An 18,725-nucleotide genomic window follows, 5' to 3' on the forward strand; every position below is an offset into this window, starting at 1 on the left:
ACAAGAGCAGAACTTACTTTAACAAGTGTTGCCCCACTCTGCTACAAGCCAGTACAGTATAGACTTTGCCCTTCACAGGATTCTCCAGTTACTGTACATTATAGATATTAATACTTCCTAAAGAACTGAACTTCATAAAGATATTTTCTGAGAACAGGCTGTACAGATGTATACTGATGGGTAGGGTTTCAGATATGTGAAGATAAGCACTACTTTTTTCCTAGGGCGTAATCAGCAAAGCAGCAGGTCTTCCCCTATCACTGTGAATCCAGAAAGATATTCTGTGGTCATCTCATTCAAAAAAAATGCTGTTGTGTAGTAGAATTCCAGATGCATATTCCAAGTTTGGCCCATCAATATGACAGTTATATGGTGTTTAGTTGCAGGGAGCGTGCCACTCATAGCCCTTTAATCAGTTCTGCTCACAGTGAGCCATAAGCAGTGTAATCAATAAGTACAACACAACAGAGGTCAGTATACAAGGAACTCATTTATTGTTATACCAATTAGATTTTTAATTTAAAGACTTGTTAACCTAGCAAATTACAGCTCCATCTGTCAGAAAATAGAATACTTCTGTTTATTGGTGCACAAACATTTAACTAAATGATATTTAATGCCCTCTTAACATATTAATCACAAAAAGAAAAGTGCAAATAGATCTGTAGGTTCTTCATACCACAAACTTATTTTTGGTAAGGGAGCTGCTTTTGGTAGCAGTGTCTGCATGTGCTTGATAACCAATGACCACTTTAGAAGATAAGCCCAGTCTCTCTTTGTATACTTTTCTGTAGGAAGAGAAATGCAGTAGATTTACACCTAGAGTTTGACAGATTTCATAAGAAAAAAAAAAAAGTGAAAGTAGTAATGGTGTGCAAAAAGATAGAAATCTATGGGAGGGGGCAGGGGGCTGAGTAGACTGACACTTGCCTGTAGTTTTTCTCCCCAGCGCTTCCTGGTCAGGGGGTTCAAAAATCCTGCCTCCAGGAAGAGCTAGCTCTGATTGGCTAAGCCACAAAACAAGAACCAGAGTCAGTGCTTCCTGGAGGCAGGATTTTTGAACCCCCTGACCAGGAAGCGCTGGGGGAGGGGGGGGGGGAGCTATAGACAAGTGTGCCAGGGACCTGGAAGGTGAAGTGCAGTGGAGCAGACAGTGGCTCTTAGGCAATGTGTTGCGTTATTTTTTTTAATGCAACCAGGGCATATATTTTAAGCCCAGCCCCCCAAAATCCCAGAAAAAATAAATAAAAAGCACCACAAAGTCACGTGACTTTGTAGTGACTCAAAATTGCAATATCACTGCAAGAAAATACAGATCTCAAAGAAAACAGATGAGATATCAATGACGATCTCACTGGGGCCCACGGGAAGGAGGCCCAATGCTGCAATGTTTAAGTTCAACAGGACCCATCGAGCAAATCTATAGCTTAACTCCAATAGATGTCTATATGTTTTCACATTTATATTTGATTACATTCAATGTTGTATAAACATGTGAAGCATTCTATAAATCCATAACACTAGTGATCACATTATATAAGTGATCACCATTACATAATATCTGGAAGTACCAGTTAAATAATTCAACCCAACAGGCTTTGTAATAGATAGGATCCATGAATGGATCCCATTCTCTGGCAACATTTGCCTGGGAGCCTTTAATATGCATATTTGCTGTGCCCAATAGTGTAGCACCAACCATTTTACATGCATGGGTACAATCTGAGAATCCATCAGCAGCATATTTAAGACAGGAAATCTTTATATTCAAAGATTCTTACACATACATGCATAACATTAGCCATGTAACCCCAACCTACATCCATCTCCAGCAACATATGCTCAAAACGCCATCACCAAGTCCCAGGTTTTAAATATGGTGCTGATAAGATTCTCAGAGGTTGTATACGCACAAAATTGTTGGTGATGCTACACTGTCTGGAACAGTGGACATGCGTATTGAGACGAGACAAAGACTTTAATTTATACAATCAAGCCTGTCGGGTATGAATTATTTTATTGCCACTTATGACATTTAATATTGCCTTCTAAATCTATAATCCTAGTTATCACATATATAATGTTACACATAATTAGACTAGAAATATTTTAACTGCATGTTATATAAACACATGTATTTGGAAGTTGCACTATAAACTTGCTTGAAAAAGGTTCTGTTAGGCCTCCCTCACATAGGAGTTTGCAGTTACCAGCAAGAGATGCGCTAACAATGGGGATTGAAAACACAGCCTCCAGCAGGAGATTGCGGTGACTGGTTGTCAAGCATTGGCTCAGCCAATCAGAGCCAGTGCTCAATGCACCAATCACAGCTGCTAGTCAATAAATGACTGATTGGTTCTTGAGCACCACGGTTCAGCCAAATCAGTCATTCATTGAATGGCTGCAATTGATTGTCGAGTGTTGGCTCAGCCAATCATAGCAATCTCTTGCTGTGGTGGGGTTTTCAATCCCTGTTAATCAACAAGAGATGTTCTGTCAGTGCTGACAACTGAATAAGTGCCATAGGATGTTATGCCTAGTGCAGAATCTGCCGCCAAGGTGCTTGACACAAGCATTCACCCAAAGAGCACCCTCCCACTTGCAAAACATAACGTAAGTTTTGCCCATTAAACATGCCTTAGTTTTTCATGGACAATATTCTTTAGGCTTAAAGCACCCACCTGGTGTCAGGGACATAATTTTTTCAGGGGCTGATTATATTACCCAAGACCCCCTTTTTCCCCCACTGATCTTCATGGCGGTGGTACTCATCCTTATTCGATGTACACACTGCATTGGTAGTCAGACATCACATGCCACTTTCTGATTGGCCAGTGCTGCTTATGTGTGCACCACACTGGCCAGTAGTGCACACTGCACTGGCAGTGTATCAGGTAGTCAAAGAATAGTCACAGCCATGAAAAAGTTTGAATAAATGGATTGGAAGGTGAATTGGGAGAAAGCCAGTCAGATATATAATCTCCATCCTCCACCCCACTCTGGTCTCCAGTTGCCATAGGAAAATATAGGCCCATTGTGATGGCAACTTCGAGTGTTGATGGGTGACGGGAAGCATCCTTTCACTGTCAGCTACTTGAAGGTCATGATTGCCATCAATTGCAACATGTGCAGGGATTAAAATGCTAGGTTCAGTGGTTTCTCCATTCCTGGCCATTAAAGGAGCCTGGCTATCAGACAACCAAGTCCCTACTCTTCATGAACCAACCATGATGAATGAAACCTACAATACCATTATACAGTCAAATAAAAAAAAAAATAGAAAAAAAGTCTACCCCTAAACACTGCATCTGAAACCAGATATATCCTAACATGAAGTGCACCTCCTCAACAAGTGAACCAAGAGCAGTGACTATGGCCTGTATGATCTCACCCAATATAAGTAACAGCCTCTCTGTTCTCAGCCTCTCGGGTCCAGATTGCAATCTTATCTCCTTTTGCCCGAATGTTGATGACTGCCCCACACACTTCTTCACTGTAGTCATCAAAAGCTTCTCCAATTAGACATAGTAACTGGACAAAGAAACGGTGGGAGATATTAATTTGGGGAATACAAGTGTAGTGCATTTCAGAAGTAACCTGGACACTTGGGATGAAGTTAAAGTACAGCAGATGTGTATCAAGTATTGTTATCTGCAATAACTTACCAAGATATCAGATTGACATCGCAGCAAAGGGAAAATTTACTGCCGCGAGTTGTCTCTGCATTTGTAGTTTATTTTAAGGGTTTTGGGACAAACCTCTATAGACTTACGTTAAAGGAATTCTACACTTTATTCACTAATAGCAGAAACATTTCATATGCTCCCACCCAGGTCATGGGAGATTGGCCTTCACACAATTGTGTAGAACACCAGAAATCTATGATTCCATTTATTGTTTTCAGCTTTTGAGCATCTGTTACTTACTGTTTCAAGCCAAAGGGAGTCCAGGTCACTGTGCCGTTGCTGTTTGGAAAGAGTGATTAGCCACCTCCCACCCCTCTTGTTCCGACTATCTTCCCACATGGGTTCAATCCCATCCTAGGAAAAAAAGGACAGAAGACAAATTTAGCACACAACTAATGCTTTCAACTATTTTTCAGAGTAAAAGCCCATTTAGAGACGAGACAAATATCAGGCAAACTATGCCCAACACTCATCCTCGCATACACTCACTCCCATGCTGCTGCACAGGAGCTAGTATCGCTGGCTCGCTCAGAGTGGCCAGCAGGGGGCTGCAGGTGATTTCTCTCCTCGCGATTCCTCTCCCCATTGACTCAACATAGCAGTTGTTCAATATTGAGCGATCAGCTCATTGTCTATGCTGCATGGACAATGAGTTAAACGATGATCGTTCAGTATAAATAGCAGCCATTCAGTATTGAACGGCTGCTATGTTAGGTCAATGGAGAGGGGTGGAGGAGCGTGAGGAGAGAAATCTCCTGCAGCTACCCTGCTCCAAGTCAACGATAGCAGCACGAGAGCAGGTATGTGTGGGGATGAGTGTTGGGCATAGCTTGCTCAATATTTGCCCCGTCTAAATCGGCCTCAAGAGTAATCAGTTTATAAGCTAATGCTACTCTCCATCATTTGTACCCACACCTACTGGGTAATTTATACTGCACTTCCACTGAACTTATCTATGCTTGATAAACTGGCCATGCATTAAGGGTGCTTTACACTGCATTGGTGATTATAGAAAGGGGGGCTTGCTTAATGAGCCAACAGCCCATCCCTCTCCTGTCACATTACTGGGCACTCGCAATACCACATGGCTGGAAGTGGCTCTCAGACGCCAAAGGTGCCAGTGAGAAGCTTAAATCCCCAGATAGCCCCTTTAAAGAGGTTAGCTGAGCCTTAAACACTGATGTGCTTCCTCAGGCCATTCTGAGTGCTCAGAACATGTAGTTTGAGACATTCTCAGTTCTACAGCCTTGTCTCTATGAACTGAATGGGATAAGCCTATAGCATGCTGCTATAATGCTGTCTGGGACCCCTCCAATCAACTATTTAGGTTTTACTTTGAAACAAATCAGTTTTTAAACACTGGATAATCCTTTAAAGATCCTTGCAGAATCCAGAAGTCCCAGACCCCCATACTATTTCAATGACAGTTTTCTTAACGACTTGTTGTCCAGGCTTTGTCTATTGAAGTCACCACCTTGAACAGTAGCTGGAGTTCCTACAAATCACTGATCGATTTGTGCCATGATTTGTGGCCCGATTCGGGATTTAGTTGATGAAGTCATTTGTGCCAAGTGGATCAGAACTCCAACTACATTTTCTTGTAGTCTCATCCACACTTGTTACCCAGTGCAATTAACTCACTAGTTTATCATTGATGCATTTCACTAGGGGGGACCCTCATGGTCTAAGTCTTTGCTGTAAAAGTAGTCTCACCTTAAAGATGGAGTAGTCACAGCCAGACGACAACTTGCTTGCAAGTTGGACATGCGAGTATAGTCTAAAAGATAGAAGTTATGTTAATCAAAGCAAATTGCTGTAAAGCTGGACATATGTCATTTGTCGAGCCCAAGTTATACTGGGGAGGAATTCTTTCCCACTTCCATTCAAAGTAATCTCCTGATCTAATGTGTATAACATGTAATATTACACTTAAAGCCCCCCCCCCCCCCGACCTCCCCACATCCTCAGTTGCATAGTCTCACTGCTCTTACAGTAAAGAACCCCCTTCTATGTTGGTGTAGAAACCTATCATTTAGATGCAGCCCCAGTTTTTGGTACTAGAGGACCCATTAGACAATATTCCATACATGGTCTGACCAGTGGACAAAGACAACCAGACCACTGATGGTCTTTTAATGGGGACAAAAAAAAATAAAAATCTGCCATCAGGCATTGTAATTGCCCCAACAAACAACTTGCTGATTCCTCCGGTAACACTGAATACTAGCAGCACCTCTCACTTTCAAGTTACAAACCATTTCCTTTATTTAAGATGCTAACAGTTTGGATGGCCACAATATTACCATTTTACTGTTTTTGGTGGAAAATGACGCTTGGATCTTGACTTCCTACTGTAAGAAACATTACTCTACCTCTGAAAGAACCTGGAAGGATCACCCATTATATTCAGATTGTACTTTCCTTTGTAACAGGCTTCCAACGACTGAGGTGTCTCCTGTGCATAATGTGGAGTGAGTAGAACCCATCGATGTCAATGGGTTCATTCGCATGAAAGTATGTCAATCGCACGATGTACAAGCATGTGAAAAAGATACGCAGCATGACCTTCTTGGGGCGTATTACACCCTGCAATAAGTCATTAAATGGGCAGGAATAAATACGCACTATTTCAATGAGCCCATGTTCTTTTTTGCATGTGCAAATATGAAGTGTATTTGTGCACTTCACACCTCAGAGCAGGTGAAAGACATGGGCGTAAGCGATTTTTGGTTATGCAAATACATCGCATTTGCACAATTGAAGTGTGCTTAAGTGTGCTGCCCAGCCAGAGGCCAATAGCACTAGATCTAGAACGTTATCCTGTTTACTGGAGAAATTTTTGAAATTAGTCATGCAGAAACAGTCAGTATGGGGGCCTTTGTTCTTGCCGTATCATCGGAATGGTGTTCTACTCTCGCCTTTCAACCACTGTGTGAGATGTGCCACATGACAGATGTGTGGTGCCACTTATCTTGGTCACTAAGCTTTATTCCCAAATACTTGTGATAGGCACACTTCACCAAGGATGTTATTTTCCTCAGCTGTGACTTTGTTGTGAACTGTCCGCAGACATAGCAGAAGTTTCCTGGGTTGTTCAGACATCCGTGCCGCTCAGCCATATTGTCATTAACTTTTGAAAATTAGTCCTGGTCGAACCAATGACCATAAAAAATAGATTACACCTACCTGATAATCGGGTTTCCAGTAGTCTCCACGACAGCACCAAACTGACATTGCCTCCTCCTGGTAGGACAGGAACATACTGAGAGGTTAAAAGCTCCCCCCCTTCCCTCAGTGGATTCTAACGAATTGCCGGGGCAGGAGCTAAACTTAAAATTCTTCCCTTAACCGGGGTTTTTCTCTTTTTTTTTGGAATTTATATATTATATTACTTTTAGGGGGGGGAAGGTATGGGTGCTGTCGTGGAGACTACTGGAAACCCGATTATCAGGTAGGTATAATCTATTTTTTCCCCCAGTCGTCTCCACGACAGCACCAAATTGAGATGTACCAACTAAAGTTTTTTTAGGGTGGGATTGCTGCCGAGAGGACTTTGTGGCCGAAGGCCATGTCCTCGTCCTGCTGCACTTTTACCCTATAGTGTTTAACGAATGTATGGGGTTTCTTCCAGACTGCGGCTTTGCATATCTGCTCGACCAAGGCTGAGCTGTGTTCGGCCCATGAGGACGCCACTGCCCTTGTGGAATGGGCTTTAAGAGCTAACGGGATTTCCTTCCCGAGGGCTTTATAGGATTCTATAATGGCCAGGCGGATCCACCTGGCTATGGACCTTTTTGCTGCTTTGTTACCTTTATTTGGGCCACTGAACTGGACAAACAAGTTGTCGTCCTGTCTCCAGTGGCTCGTTGTATCCATGTAGGCTAGGACTGCTCTCCTAATGTCCAGGCAGCTTAGGGTTTTTTCTTCCTCGTTTTTTGGATTACTGAAAAATGAGGGGATTATTATATCCTGGGACCTATGAAACTCTGACACTACTTTTGGAATAAAAGCAGGGTCCGTTTTAAATATTAGTTTGGTGTCTGCGATTTTCATGAATGGGTGGCGGATGGACAAGGCCTGCAGCTCGCTAACCCGTCTTGCGGAGGGGATGGCTACTAAAAAAAAAAGGTTTTGATTGTAAGCATTTTTATGGGTAGCGCCCCGATCGGTTCGAACGGTACTGCTGTCATGGCCCTTAGAGCCCAATTAAGGTTCCAGTCTGGAAACAGGTTTATGGGCCTAGGCCGTAATCTAGCTGCCGCTGTTAGGAACCTGTGGACCCATCTGTCGCCTGCGAATTTTGTGTCACAGATGGCGCTAAGGGCTGAGACCTGGACCTTTAGGGTGCTCGGAGAGAGGCCCATCTCTAGGCCCTCCTGCAGGAACTCTAAGATTAGCGGAGTGTCGGGGATAGAATCCCCACGATCCCTTTCCTGTCTCCATGAGGAAAACCTTCCAGACCTTCTGGTAGGTCAGGTGGGTCATCTTTTTTCTACTGGACATTAGGGTTTCCACTACTCTCTGAGAATCCTTTCTTAGTGAGGATTCCTCAAGAGCCATGCCATTAAATGGAGTTTGTCTAGGCCGGGGTGGTTCAGTGGCCCCTGCGATAGAAGATCTGTCCAGGTAGGAAAGGTGACTGGGTCCTGGACGCACCATTGTTGCCAGAAGACCGAACCAGCTTCTTTTCGGCCAGAAGGGGGTCACCAGGATTAGCATGCATACCTGGGTTCTGAAATGCTGTAGGACCCTTGGGATTAGTGGTATAGGAGGAAAGGCATATGCCAGCCCGTCCCCAGTCCTGGCCTAGGGCGTCCACTGCTGTCGGACGATCTCTTGGCCGGAGGGAGAAAAAGTTGCCTACTTTTGCGTTCTCCCTGGTTGCGAAGAGGTCCAACAGTGGGGACCCCCACCGGTTGGTTAGGATTCTGAATGCCTCTAGGGAGAGGGCCCATTCTCCTGGGTCTATCTGCCTCCTGCTGAGGAAGTCCGCTTTTTGGTTTAATGTCCCCTTCAAGTGGGTTGCCGTGATTGAAAGGATCTGGCCCTCTGCCCAGTGAAAGATTTTCTGTGTGATGCTTTGCAGGGCGGGAGATCTTGTGCCCCCTTGGTGTCGTATATGGGCGACCGCAGTGATGTTGTCTGACAGTATCTTTATGTGCTGGTTCTGTAGCGAGTTCCCCAACTGCTGTAGAACCTGCCATACTGCCTGTAGTTCTCTGTAATTTGAGGACTGTTCTTTTGTCCTCTGAGGCCAGGGACCCTGAAAGAACTGGTTCCCCACATGCGCCCCCCCCATCCCCAGGCGCTTGTGTCTGTTGTGATGTGGGTGGCTGGGTTTTGTAGCCAGTGAACCCCTCTTCGCAGGTTCTCTGGGGATGCCCACCAACGCAGGGATGTTTTCACCCCGTTTGGGATGTACATTCTTGCTCCTAGCGAGGACTGCCTTCTGTCCCATGAGGATAGGACTACAGCCTGCAGGGCTCTGGTGTGGGCCTGGGCCCATGCTACTCCTGGAATGCATGATGTCAAGCTTCCCAGGAGAGACATTGCTTCCCGAATTGTGCAGAATCGTCTTCGTAGGAAAGTTTTGACTATTCTTCGTATTTTCTCCTCGGGTAGGCAGGAGCATTGCGATTCTGAGTCGAGCGTTATTCCCAGAAACGTCTTCTGATTGTCGGGATCTAGGCTGGATTTTTCCCAGTTTATGATCCATCCTAACGATTGGAGAAACTCTAGCACTATCTCCAGGTGTTTCGTTAGGAGTTCTCTGGACTCTGCTATTATTAGAACATCGTCCAGGTAGGGTACTATTAGGACCGATTTTTTTCTCAGGTGGGCGGCTACCTCTGCCATAATTTTTGTAAAGATTCTGGGGGCTGAGGATATCCCGAAGGGCAGGCATCTGAATTGGTGGTGCTCTATTCTTTTGCCCATGTCCACTGCGAACCTTAGGTATTTCTGAGACCCTTTGTGGATCGGTACATGGAAATAAGCATCCTTTAAATCGATGGAGGCCATGTAGGCTCCTCTGGGGATCAACTTTATCGTTGAGGAGATGGTTTCCATTTTGAATTTTCTGTATCAGACGCAGGTGTTCAGGGGTTTCAGATTTACCATCATCCGATGTTTCCCGCAGGATTTTTTTTTTTACTAGAAAGAGCCTGGAATAATGACCCTGGGTTTCCTCGTTTCGTGGTACGGGAGATATTGCGTTTAATAGTTGCAAGTCACACACTCTTTGCCTTAGTAGGTGTAACTGTTTCTTTGAGGCTTTTGTGGTAATGAATTTCCTTCTGGGGAGAGACACCAGCTCTATCTGGTATCCATACTGTAGGATCTTTGGGATCCATGGGCCCTCGCAGATTGCGGCCCATTGATCCACAAAGTTCCCCAGCCTTGCCCCTACGGGGATGGCATCAGGGTCGTTGCTTCGGCTCCCCCTGGTGGGGGTTGAAGAGGATATTCCTTCCTCTGCCCCCCTTGGGGTAACTCCAGCGGCCTGTCTTGCCCTTGCCTCGGTAGGCCTCGGGCTCTTGCATTGGAGCCCGGAAGAAGGTCTTCCCTCTGGCTTTTCTTCGGGGGAACCCTTTTTTCCTGTCGGCCGCTTTTTCTAGAATTTTGTCTAGGTCCGGTCCGAACAAGAACTGGCCGTAGAATGGGAGGGCGCATAATTTATTTTTTGAGGCTAGGTCCCCGGACCATGATTTCAGCCATAACACCCTTCTGCAGGGCTTTTTTATCCCCCTGACAAAAAGCATTTTTGCGGGTAAATATGCAATTTTTCTATACACAATACACTGGATATTTGCATTGTATTTTTTGCCGCACTGGCTACTTACGGCCGCTGAGGCTTCAGCTGTCTGGGGCTGTAGCACTCATTTCTGTACCGGTGCTGCAGACACCCTGCGACCTGTAGTGCTGGTATGTTCTGGCTTCTCTCAGGTTCCTATTTTTTTTAATTTTTTACGCTCCTGCGCTAAGCCCCGCCCCCTCCGCTCCTGATGCAGACGTGATGACGTCATCGCGCTGGACACGTGACGCGGCGCCCCGCCGTCAAAGGGCTTCCTGGAGCGCCGCGCTGTAATTTCTGCCGGAGAAGGAGAGGGACTGAGGCTCCTGCTTTGTACCCCCCATGGGCCGCCATGGGAGGAACCTGGCCCGGGGGTTACCACCCCATGTGGCGTCCCGGGAGTCATCTGGCTGGGAAGGGAGGACAGGGTGAGCCACTGCCCTCCGATCCGCCGGTAGGTAGTTCTGGCTGGCTTCTCCACCAGCTCCTCTCAGCGATCCTGCCTCCTGGCAGGACAGGAAGACACTGAGGAAAGTGGGGAAGGGGGAAGCTTTTAACCTCAGTATGTTCCTGTCCTACCAGGAGGAGGCAATCTCAATTTGGTGCTGTCGTGGAGACGACTGGGGGAAAAACACAATTTATTAATTCTTATTGATGGGTGATCCACAACATTTCTGCCACATGGAACCCTACCCTATATGTTACATAAACCTACCCTTAGAATTCAGTCAGCGCGTGTTGTGTAACAGCGATTGCAAAATAGTTGTGCAATCACTTGTTATTCATTTTATTAATCAAGGTTAATGGCGAGCCTACTGGATTAATTGTATAGGCATATTGCCAAAAAATAAACAGCAACTGAATTACATTATTCCCCATAACTGGAAAACCTTACATGGCAGAAGACAGGAATTAGGTCCTACCTGTTAATTCCTTTTCTTGAAGTCATCCTGACAGCATACACCTGGAGGTTGTCCGCTGGACACCTGTTGGGACAGGAAGCGGAAAAACACAAAAAGGTAACTCCCACCACCGGCTCACCAGTGTGTACCAAATAACTACAGTGACCCGGCTTTGCTTAACCAATCATTTTTAATACAGAAATCATAGTAAAATACGTTACTTCACGTAAAAATAACTCAAGGGGGAGGGAAAAGCCCCTATGCTGTCAGGATGACTTCAAGAAAAGGAATTAACAGGTAGGACCTAATTCCTGTCTTTCCCTCATCATCCTGACAGCATACACCTGAAGTGCCAACAACCAAGGGCTTTAGGGAGGGACCACTGCCTGTAGCACCTTCCGTCCAAAGGACATATCACGGCTGGCCCCCAGGTCCAGGCGATAGTGTTTCGTGAAGGTATGAGTGCTCGACCATGTGGCGGCTCTGCAGATCTGGTCGGTTGTCGCCTGGGCTCTCCGCCCAGGAACAGGCAACCGCCCTAGTGGAATGGGTTCTAACGTCGCCCAGGAGTGGGATCCCCTGGGATCTGTATGCCTCTTCTATGGCCCTCCTGACCCAATGCGCTAAGGAGTCCTTAGTAGTGGCCCCTCTGCGTGGACCCTGAAATTGAATAAAGAGGTTGTTAGACTTCCTGAAGGAATGTGTGACCTCTAAATACTTCAGGACTGCTCGTCTAACATCTAGATTACGGAACCTCTGTTCTGTGGTATTATGGGGTTCCTGGCAGAAGGAGGGAAGTACTAGTCGCTGTTCTCTGTGAAAGTCTGAGGACTTTCGGTTGGAAAAAGGGGTCAGGCCTGAACTCTATTTTATCTGGGAAGATGGTCATATACGGAGTCCTAATAGAGAGGGATTGGATCTCCCCGATCCGTCTAGTGGATGTGATGGCAACTAGAAAAGCAACATTATAGGAGAGGATCTTAACTGATAGATCTTCCAGGGGCTCAAATGGGTGTGCACAGAGGGCCTGTAAAACTAGGTTCAGGTCCCATGGGGGGCATGGTTTCCCTAACAAAGGGGTGGAGTCTGACTGCCCCTTTAAGATATTTCTTAATTAGCCTATGGTCGCCTAAGGGGGAGTCAAAGAAGGCTCCTAGGGTGGCCACCTGGACCTTAAGGGTACTAGGTCTTAGCCCCATATCTAATCCATCCTGTAGGAACTCCAATATCTTGTTAATGTCAGGCTGTTGGAGGTCATGAATACTATGCCCCAACCACCTAGAGAAGGTATCCCACACCCTAGTGTATATATTTCTGGTGGATTTTTTGAGGCTCTCACATATAGTGGTCACCCTCCCTGATATACCTGAGCCAGGGCCTGGGCCTTTTACCTGCTCAGCTTCCAGGCCACCAGTCTGAACTGTCGGACCTTTGGGCATATCAGGGGACCCTGCTGAAGGAGATAGGATCCTCTACATCTGCCGCAGAGAGACTGTTGAGAGCGGTCAGGAGTGGGAACCAGGGTCTCTTGGGTCAGAATGGGGCCACCAGGATAACGGAGCCTGGGGACCCCTGAATTTTCCTTAGGACCAGAGGGATCAGGGGGATAGGTGGGAAGGCGTATGCAAGGTCCCAATCAAGCCTGGGACAGTGCGTCTATTCCCAGGGAGCCCCCGTCTGCTCCCCTGGAGAAAAACCGGGACACTTGGTGTTCTCCTGAGAGGCAAACAAGTCCACTTTTGGTGTCCCCCATCTTTCTATAATTAGCTGGAATGCATGTGGATGTAGAGTCCACTCCCCTGGATCTATCTTCCTGCGGCTGAGATGGTCTGCCATGGGCCCCTTACGTGGAACGCTGTGATGGAAGGTGTCCACTGCTCTATCCACCTGAGAACTTTCGCTGCCAGGTCTTGGAGTTGGGGGTTCCGTGTGGATCCCTGGTGGCGAATGAGGGACACAGTTGTTAGGTTAGCCAAAAAGATCTTAATGTGTCTACCCCCGATCTGTCTCGAGGCCCCGAATGGCCTTCCAGACAGCGCAAAGTTCTTTGTAGTTGGAGGACTGAGTAGCTTCCTCCTGGTTCCAGCCCCCTTGGACGTAATGATGGCCTAAGTGGGCCCCCAGGCCAGTTGCACTCGCGTCAGTAAAGATGGATACTGGGGATGCGGGGTACCAAACCGTGGCTCTGGCAAGGTTGGAAATAGACATCCACCACTCCAAGGAGGACTTTATTTTGTGGGTAAGGACGACTCTCTGATCCAGGGAAGCGGGTGATTTATCCCAGTTGCTCAGGATAAAGTCTTGGAGAGTTCTACAATGTAATTGGGGCCAAGGGACTACCCCGATGCAAGATGTCATGAGGCCGAGGACCCTCATGCCTCTCCTAAGGGAGACTTTGGCGGCTAGAGAAAGTGCCCGACACTTGTCCTGGATCGCTTTTTGCCTTTCTAGGGGAAGGGAAGAACACTGGCGGTGTGAGTCTAGAATAACTCCCAGGAATTTTCTTTTTTGTTCGGGCAGAAGACTGGATTTAACGGAGTTGATGATCCAGCCTAGTGACTCGAACAGACGGAGTGTGAGGTTGACCTGGAACCGGAGTTCTGAAGCTCATCCTGCTATGATCAGGAAGTTGTCGAGGTATGGGACAAACACCTTGTTAGTCCTAAGTGCCACCACCATCTCTAACACCAGTTTGGAGAACACCCAGGGTGCGGAGGAAATCCCGAACAGCAGGCACGTAAACTGGAAGTGAGAGACTGACCCATCTATCACCAGGGCAAATCACAGAAACTGCTGGGAATCTGTGTGTATAGGGACATGGTAGTAGGCGTCCTTTAAGTACACGGTGGCCATGACGCTATCTGGTGCAATTAAGGGGATTGCTGACCGCACTGATTCCATTTTAAATCTTTGATATGAGAGATTTATTCAGGAATTTCAGATTAATTATGGTTCTATAGGACCCGTTAGGTTTTTTAACGAGAAACAAGGGGGAGTAGCACCCCTTGAACAGTTCTTCTGTGGGAACCCGAGTGATCGCCCCTAGGGACAGCAGCTCCTGCACCCCCCACTGGAGGGCCTGAGCAGACAAGGGTGACTGGCAGGGGGTGACCACGAACCTCCAGGGAGGAAAATTCAATTTTATAGCCTTCCGAGACTAGGCGTAAGGCCCAGGGATTGGAGGTCACCTCACTCCATTTAAGGGTGAACCCCCTCAGCCTACCACCTACTTGTAGGGTCCTGGAGGGTGGATTCTCACCCTTTCCACCTTTGGGATAGGACCAGCGTCCGGTTTTCCCTTTCCCCTTGTATGTTCTAGAGGGAACAGAGGGAGGAGGGTAGGAGGAAGGCCGCTTGAAGGATTTCTCCGATGGTAGTCCCTGACTCTTATCCGATGCCTTCTCTAGGAGTGTATCCAAGGAAGGCCCATAGATTCTGTGTCCTTGGAAGGGCAGGGAGCAGAGCCTGTTCTTCGAAGCGTTATCCCCTGTCCAGGCCTTAACCCAGATGGCCCTCCTGGCTGTGTTCGAGAGGGCTGCTAAACGGGCCCCAAACCTCACCGACTCCATAGAGGCATCTGCCAGAAAGCTGGTTGCCTGCTGGAGGGGAAGGCAATTGGAGATGTCATCCCTAGAGCCCCTCTGAGAAATCAGCATCTGAAGTTGGTCCAACCAGACCATCATAGATCTCGCCACAGATGTGGCCGTGATGTTGGCTTTAACGGTCAGGGCCGCAGTCTCCCAGGCCTTTTTCATTGCAGAATCCACTCTGGTATCTAGTGGATCCCGCAGTTGGGAAATGTCCTCAAAGGGGAGGGCTGCTTTCTTTGAGACCCTGGCAACCGCCAGATCCACCTTAGGGACGGTTTCCAGGAACTCGATATCTTCTGGTGTGAAGACCATCTGATCCTTAAATTCTTTGGACAGGAAGAATTTTTGTTCTGCCTGCTTCCACTCTGTCAGGATCAGCTGTTTCAAGATGTCATTAACCGGGAATGATGGTTTTGGCTGCAGTAGAAGCCCCCAGAACAGGCTATCCTGAAAGGATGGCTGCTGCGGCACCTTTTCCTCCACCTGCATGGTGCGTCGGACCGCGGTTAACAGCTGACCCAGGTCCGCGGATGAGAAGTACTTCCTTACATCCTCCATAGGCGGCATGGATTCTGAGGGAGAATCTTCTAGGAGTCCTTCCTCAGAGTCCGACTTCCATTCGTGTCTGCTTTACCCTTTTCGTGGGGGGCGGAAGAGAAAGATGAGAGAGAGGCTTCAATCTCCTCGCGGATCATGGATCGGATGTCCGACATGCCAGAGGAGCCCTCTTCACAGACCACTTTCTCTGTACAGTCCACACATAGTGGCTTGGTGTGGCCCTTTTCTAGCTGCCGCAAGCAAACCGGACATTTGCGCACTCGCTTTTTGGCCTCTCTAATTTTTTGCGCATCTCTGTCCTAAGAGACGGAGACAGCAAAAGAAACTTCCAGCACTTGACACTTGTTTTCTCCTTCCTCCCCCCAGTACAAGACTCAAAGGAGGTCTACTCACCAGCAGGCTGCTCTCAGCGTCCTCTCTGGCTGACATCTTCAGTAAGGTGCAGACAGGAGACATGCAGGGGAATCCAGCCTTTAAATTTTCAAATTTTGGCGCAGATACGCCTCCTTTAAGCGAGGCTCCGCCTCCCATGACGCAGCCATGCTGACGTCACGCCGCCGCGTCAGACCCGGGGGATACGCCGCATACACAGGGACGCCGACGACTAGGAGACACATGGAGCCGCTGCAGCATGCACGCCGACCGGACTGGCACCCAAGCGCCTCTATCAACGCTGGCATACCTCTGCCTTGATGTGCTGGTTCCCTGCTGGAGATGTTGGCGTTCCAAGCCCTCAAGGTACCGGGGCTGCTTCTGCCAGTACGACCACCCTCTAGGCAGCGTACTGGGGGAGGATTTCCACAAGGGAAATAGTGCTGGGTAGATCCTGCGGGTGAGGGTCCCCTCGTAGGGTCTCACCCGCGCAAGCCCTGCCAGCCCGAACAGAGAGTGGTCCCCCCCACGGGCGGACAGGCTGCATGGGAGTCTTCTTTTTCCATGTTCACCTCCAGCATACACCTGGAGGCTCCACATGGACTGTCCTGTAGGGACAGGAAGACACTGGTGAGCCGGTGGTGGGAGTTACCTTTTGTGTTTTTCCGCTTCCTGTCCCAACAGGTGTCAGCGGACAACCTCCAGGAGTATGCTGTCAGGATGATGAGGGGAAATATATATTTATTAAATAAATAGCACACTAAAGTTACTATAAGCTGCCCATCTGCTTAACAGTTACAAAAATTGTGTTGGCGTTATCTCTAGTAAAAAAGCCACATTTATTCCCAATGAGTCTCGGCTCTGAAGAGATGCCAGCATCCTTAGAAGTCACAAAATAGGCCTGTCTAGGCAGGGCAACCTCTTTAAAGTAGAGCTCCAACCTGGAACCACTTTTCATACATTAAAGGGGTTGTCCCGCGCCGAAACGGGTTTTTTTTTTTTTAACCCCCCCCCCCCCCCCCCCGTTCGGCGCGAGACAACCCCGATGCAGGGGTTAAAAAAACCACCCGCACAGCGCTTACCTGAATCCCGGCGGTCCGGCGTCTTCATACTCACCTGCTGAAGATGGCCGCCGGGATCCTCTGTCTTCATGGACCGCAGGGCTTCTGTGCGGTCCATTGCCGATTCCAGCCTCCGGATTGGCTGGAATCGGCACGTGACGGGGCGGAGCTACACGGAGCCGGCATTCTACACGAGCGGCCCCATAGAAGACAGGAGAAGACCCGGACTGCGCAAGCGCGGCTAATTTGGCCATCGGAGGGCGAAAATTAGTCGGCACCATGGAGACGAGGACGCCAGCAACGGAGCAGGTAAGTATAAAACTTTATAACTTCTGTATGGCTCATAATTAATGCACAATGTACATTACAAAGTGCATTATTATGGCCATGCAGAAGTGTATAGACCCACTTGCTGCCTCGGGACAACCCCTTTAAGGAATTCCATTTATTCCCTTGTATTTATCAGAATTGCAAGCAGAGAATCTAATCGTGATCTTCTGTACTGAGGGGAAAATATAATTTTAACACTTACTACTTTATAATCTCCACACTAAGTTTCCACTGATGTTTGAGAAAACAGCAACTAAGGTGCATTTACACAGATTACTCAGAACTGTCAGTTTGACAAATTTGAGCAATTATTTTGCATAGGTGCTAATGGGCTAATCAGTCCTTCAGTACTTTATTGCATGTATTTAGAGAACGGCGGGTGGTCTGTTCTCTAAATACATTGATATTGTTCAGCAGGACAGCAGCCGTTAAAGAAGATCAGTGCTGCCCATCTTATCTTATTGTCCTTCGGGACAAGGATTTTATGTAGACCTGAACTCAGCAATGGACAAAGTGCATGGTAAGTGCATGATGGGCACATATTTAACTATGGCTTTTGAGCACCAATCGTGTGTAAAAGGGCCTTAACTTCTAAAACCTCATCCTACTAAGTTGTCAGATGTCCACATTTTGTGAAATTAGTGTTTCATGCATAAAGAATGTATAGAAAGAGCTTCCACTAATACTGTATTTAAGTGCAGATGGAGGTCTCCGAGCTGGAGATATGACAATGGTAGTACTAGGCATGGATTGGGTTTCCACTTACATGAAGCAGTTTTCCATGTTTACGGCTAAGGGACTTTTGAAAGGTTGACTAACAAATGCCATAATTTGGCCTGGACTGCAGTTTGATGCACAACATGGGCACTGCCATTTGCCCATGCAGCAGATGAAATGTAATAAAGGTGCCCATGCAGACAAGTGGGCCTCCATGTGCTACATTGTTCAGCAGCTTTGGAGAGAGTCTCAGCATAGTAAAGACATGTTCACACAGGGTGGATGCTGCAGCAAATCCCGCAGTGCCCGGTGGCATCCCCCCGTACCAGTTCTCTTTTCATCTGCATTGTAGATGTACAGTTTGTTTTTTTTAATGTTTTTCCTGTGCTATTGCTAGGTGATGTGGAATCTGCGGCCTGTCCAGTGTCAGTTGCAGACCAGCCACGGGTTGGATAGCTTCCATTGACTTCAATGGAAGCAGTCTGTGTGGACACTGCATGAAAGTAAAGCATGCTGCGATTTTTTCCTCCACTTGTGGAAACATCAACTTTCCATAGCATGCTATGGATGGCATTTGCTGCCACAATGCAAATCTATTCATGTACAGGTGGCCTTAGTCATGCTTTAGACCCCAGGCACAATTTTATACTCCATGTTATGCCTAGTGCGGAGCCTGAGGGTAATGTGACACATGGCTTCATAGATCAGAGTTTTTG

At 47.3% G+C, this 18,725-nt stretch overlaps 1 protein-coding gene across 1 annotated transcript in view; it reads right to left on the reverse strand.

The window, feature by feature from the left end:
• Nucleotides 1-625: 625 nt before the first annotated feature.
• EIF4E1B (eukaryotic translation initiation factor 4E family member 1B) overlaps nt 626-18,725 on the reverse strand; it is a 62,235-nt gene continuing 44,135 nt past the window's right edge. The window contains exons 5-8 of the mRNA XM_066589284.1: nt 5,400-5,463; nt 3,927-4,040; nt 3,392-3,531; nt 626-788 (exon numbers count right to left, since the gene is read on the reverse strand). Coding sequence (XP_066445381.1) covers nt 674-788; nt 3,392-3,531; nt 3,927-4,040; nt 5,400-5,463 — 433 coding nt within the window. The 3' untranslated portion in view covers nt 626-673. The remainder of the gene's footprint in view (nt 789-3,391; nt 3,532-3,926; nt 4,041-5,399; nt 5,464-18,725) is intronic.

The sequence above is a fragment of the Eleutherodactylus coqui genome, chromosome 2 (genome assembly GCF_035609145.1).
Source record: "Eleutherodactylus coqui strain aEleCoq1 chromosome 2, aEleCoq1.hap1, whole genome shotgun sequence".
In the NCBI taxonomy this organism is placed as follows: Eukaryota; Metazoa; Chordata; class Amphibia; order Anura; family Eleutherodactylidae; genus Eleutherodactylus; species Eleutherodactylus coqui.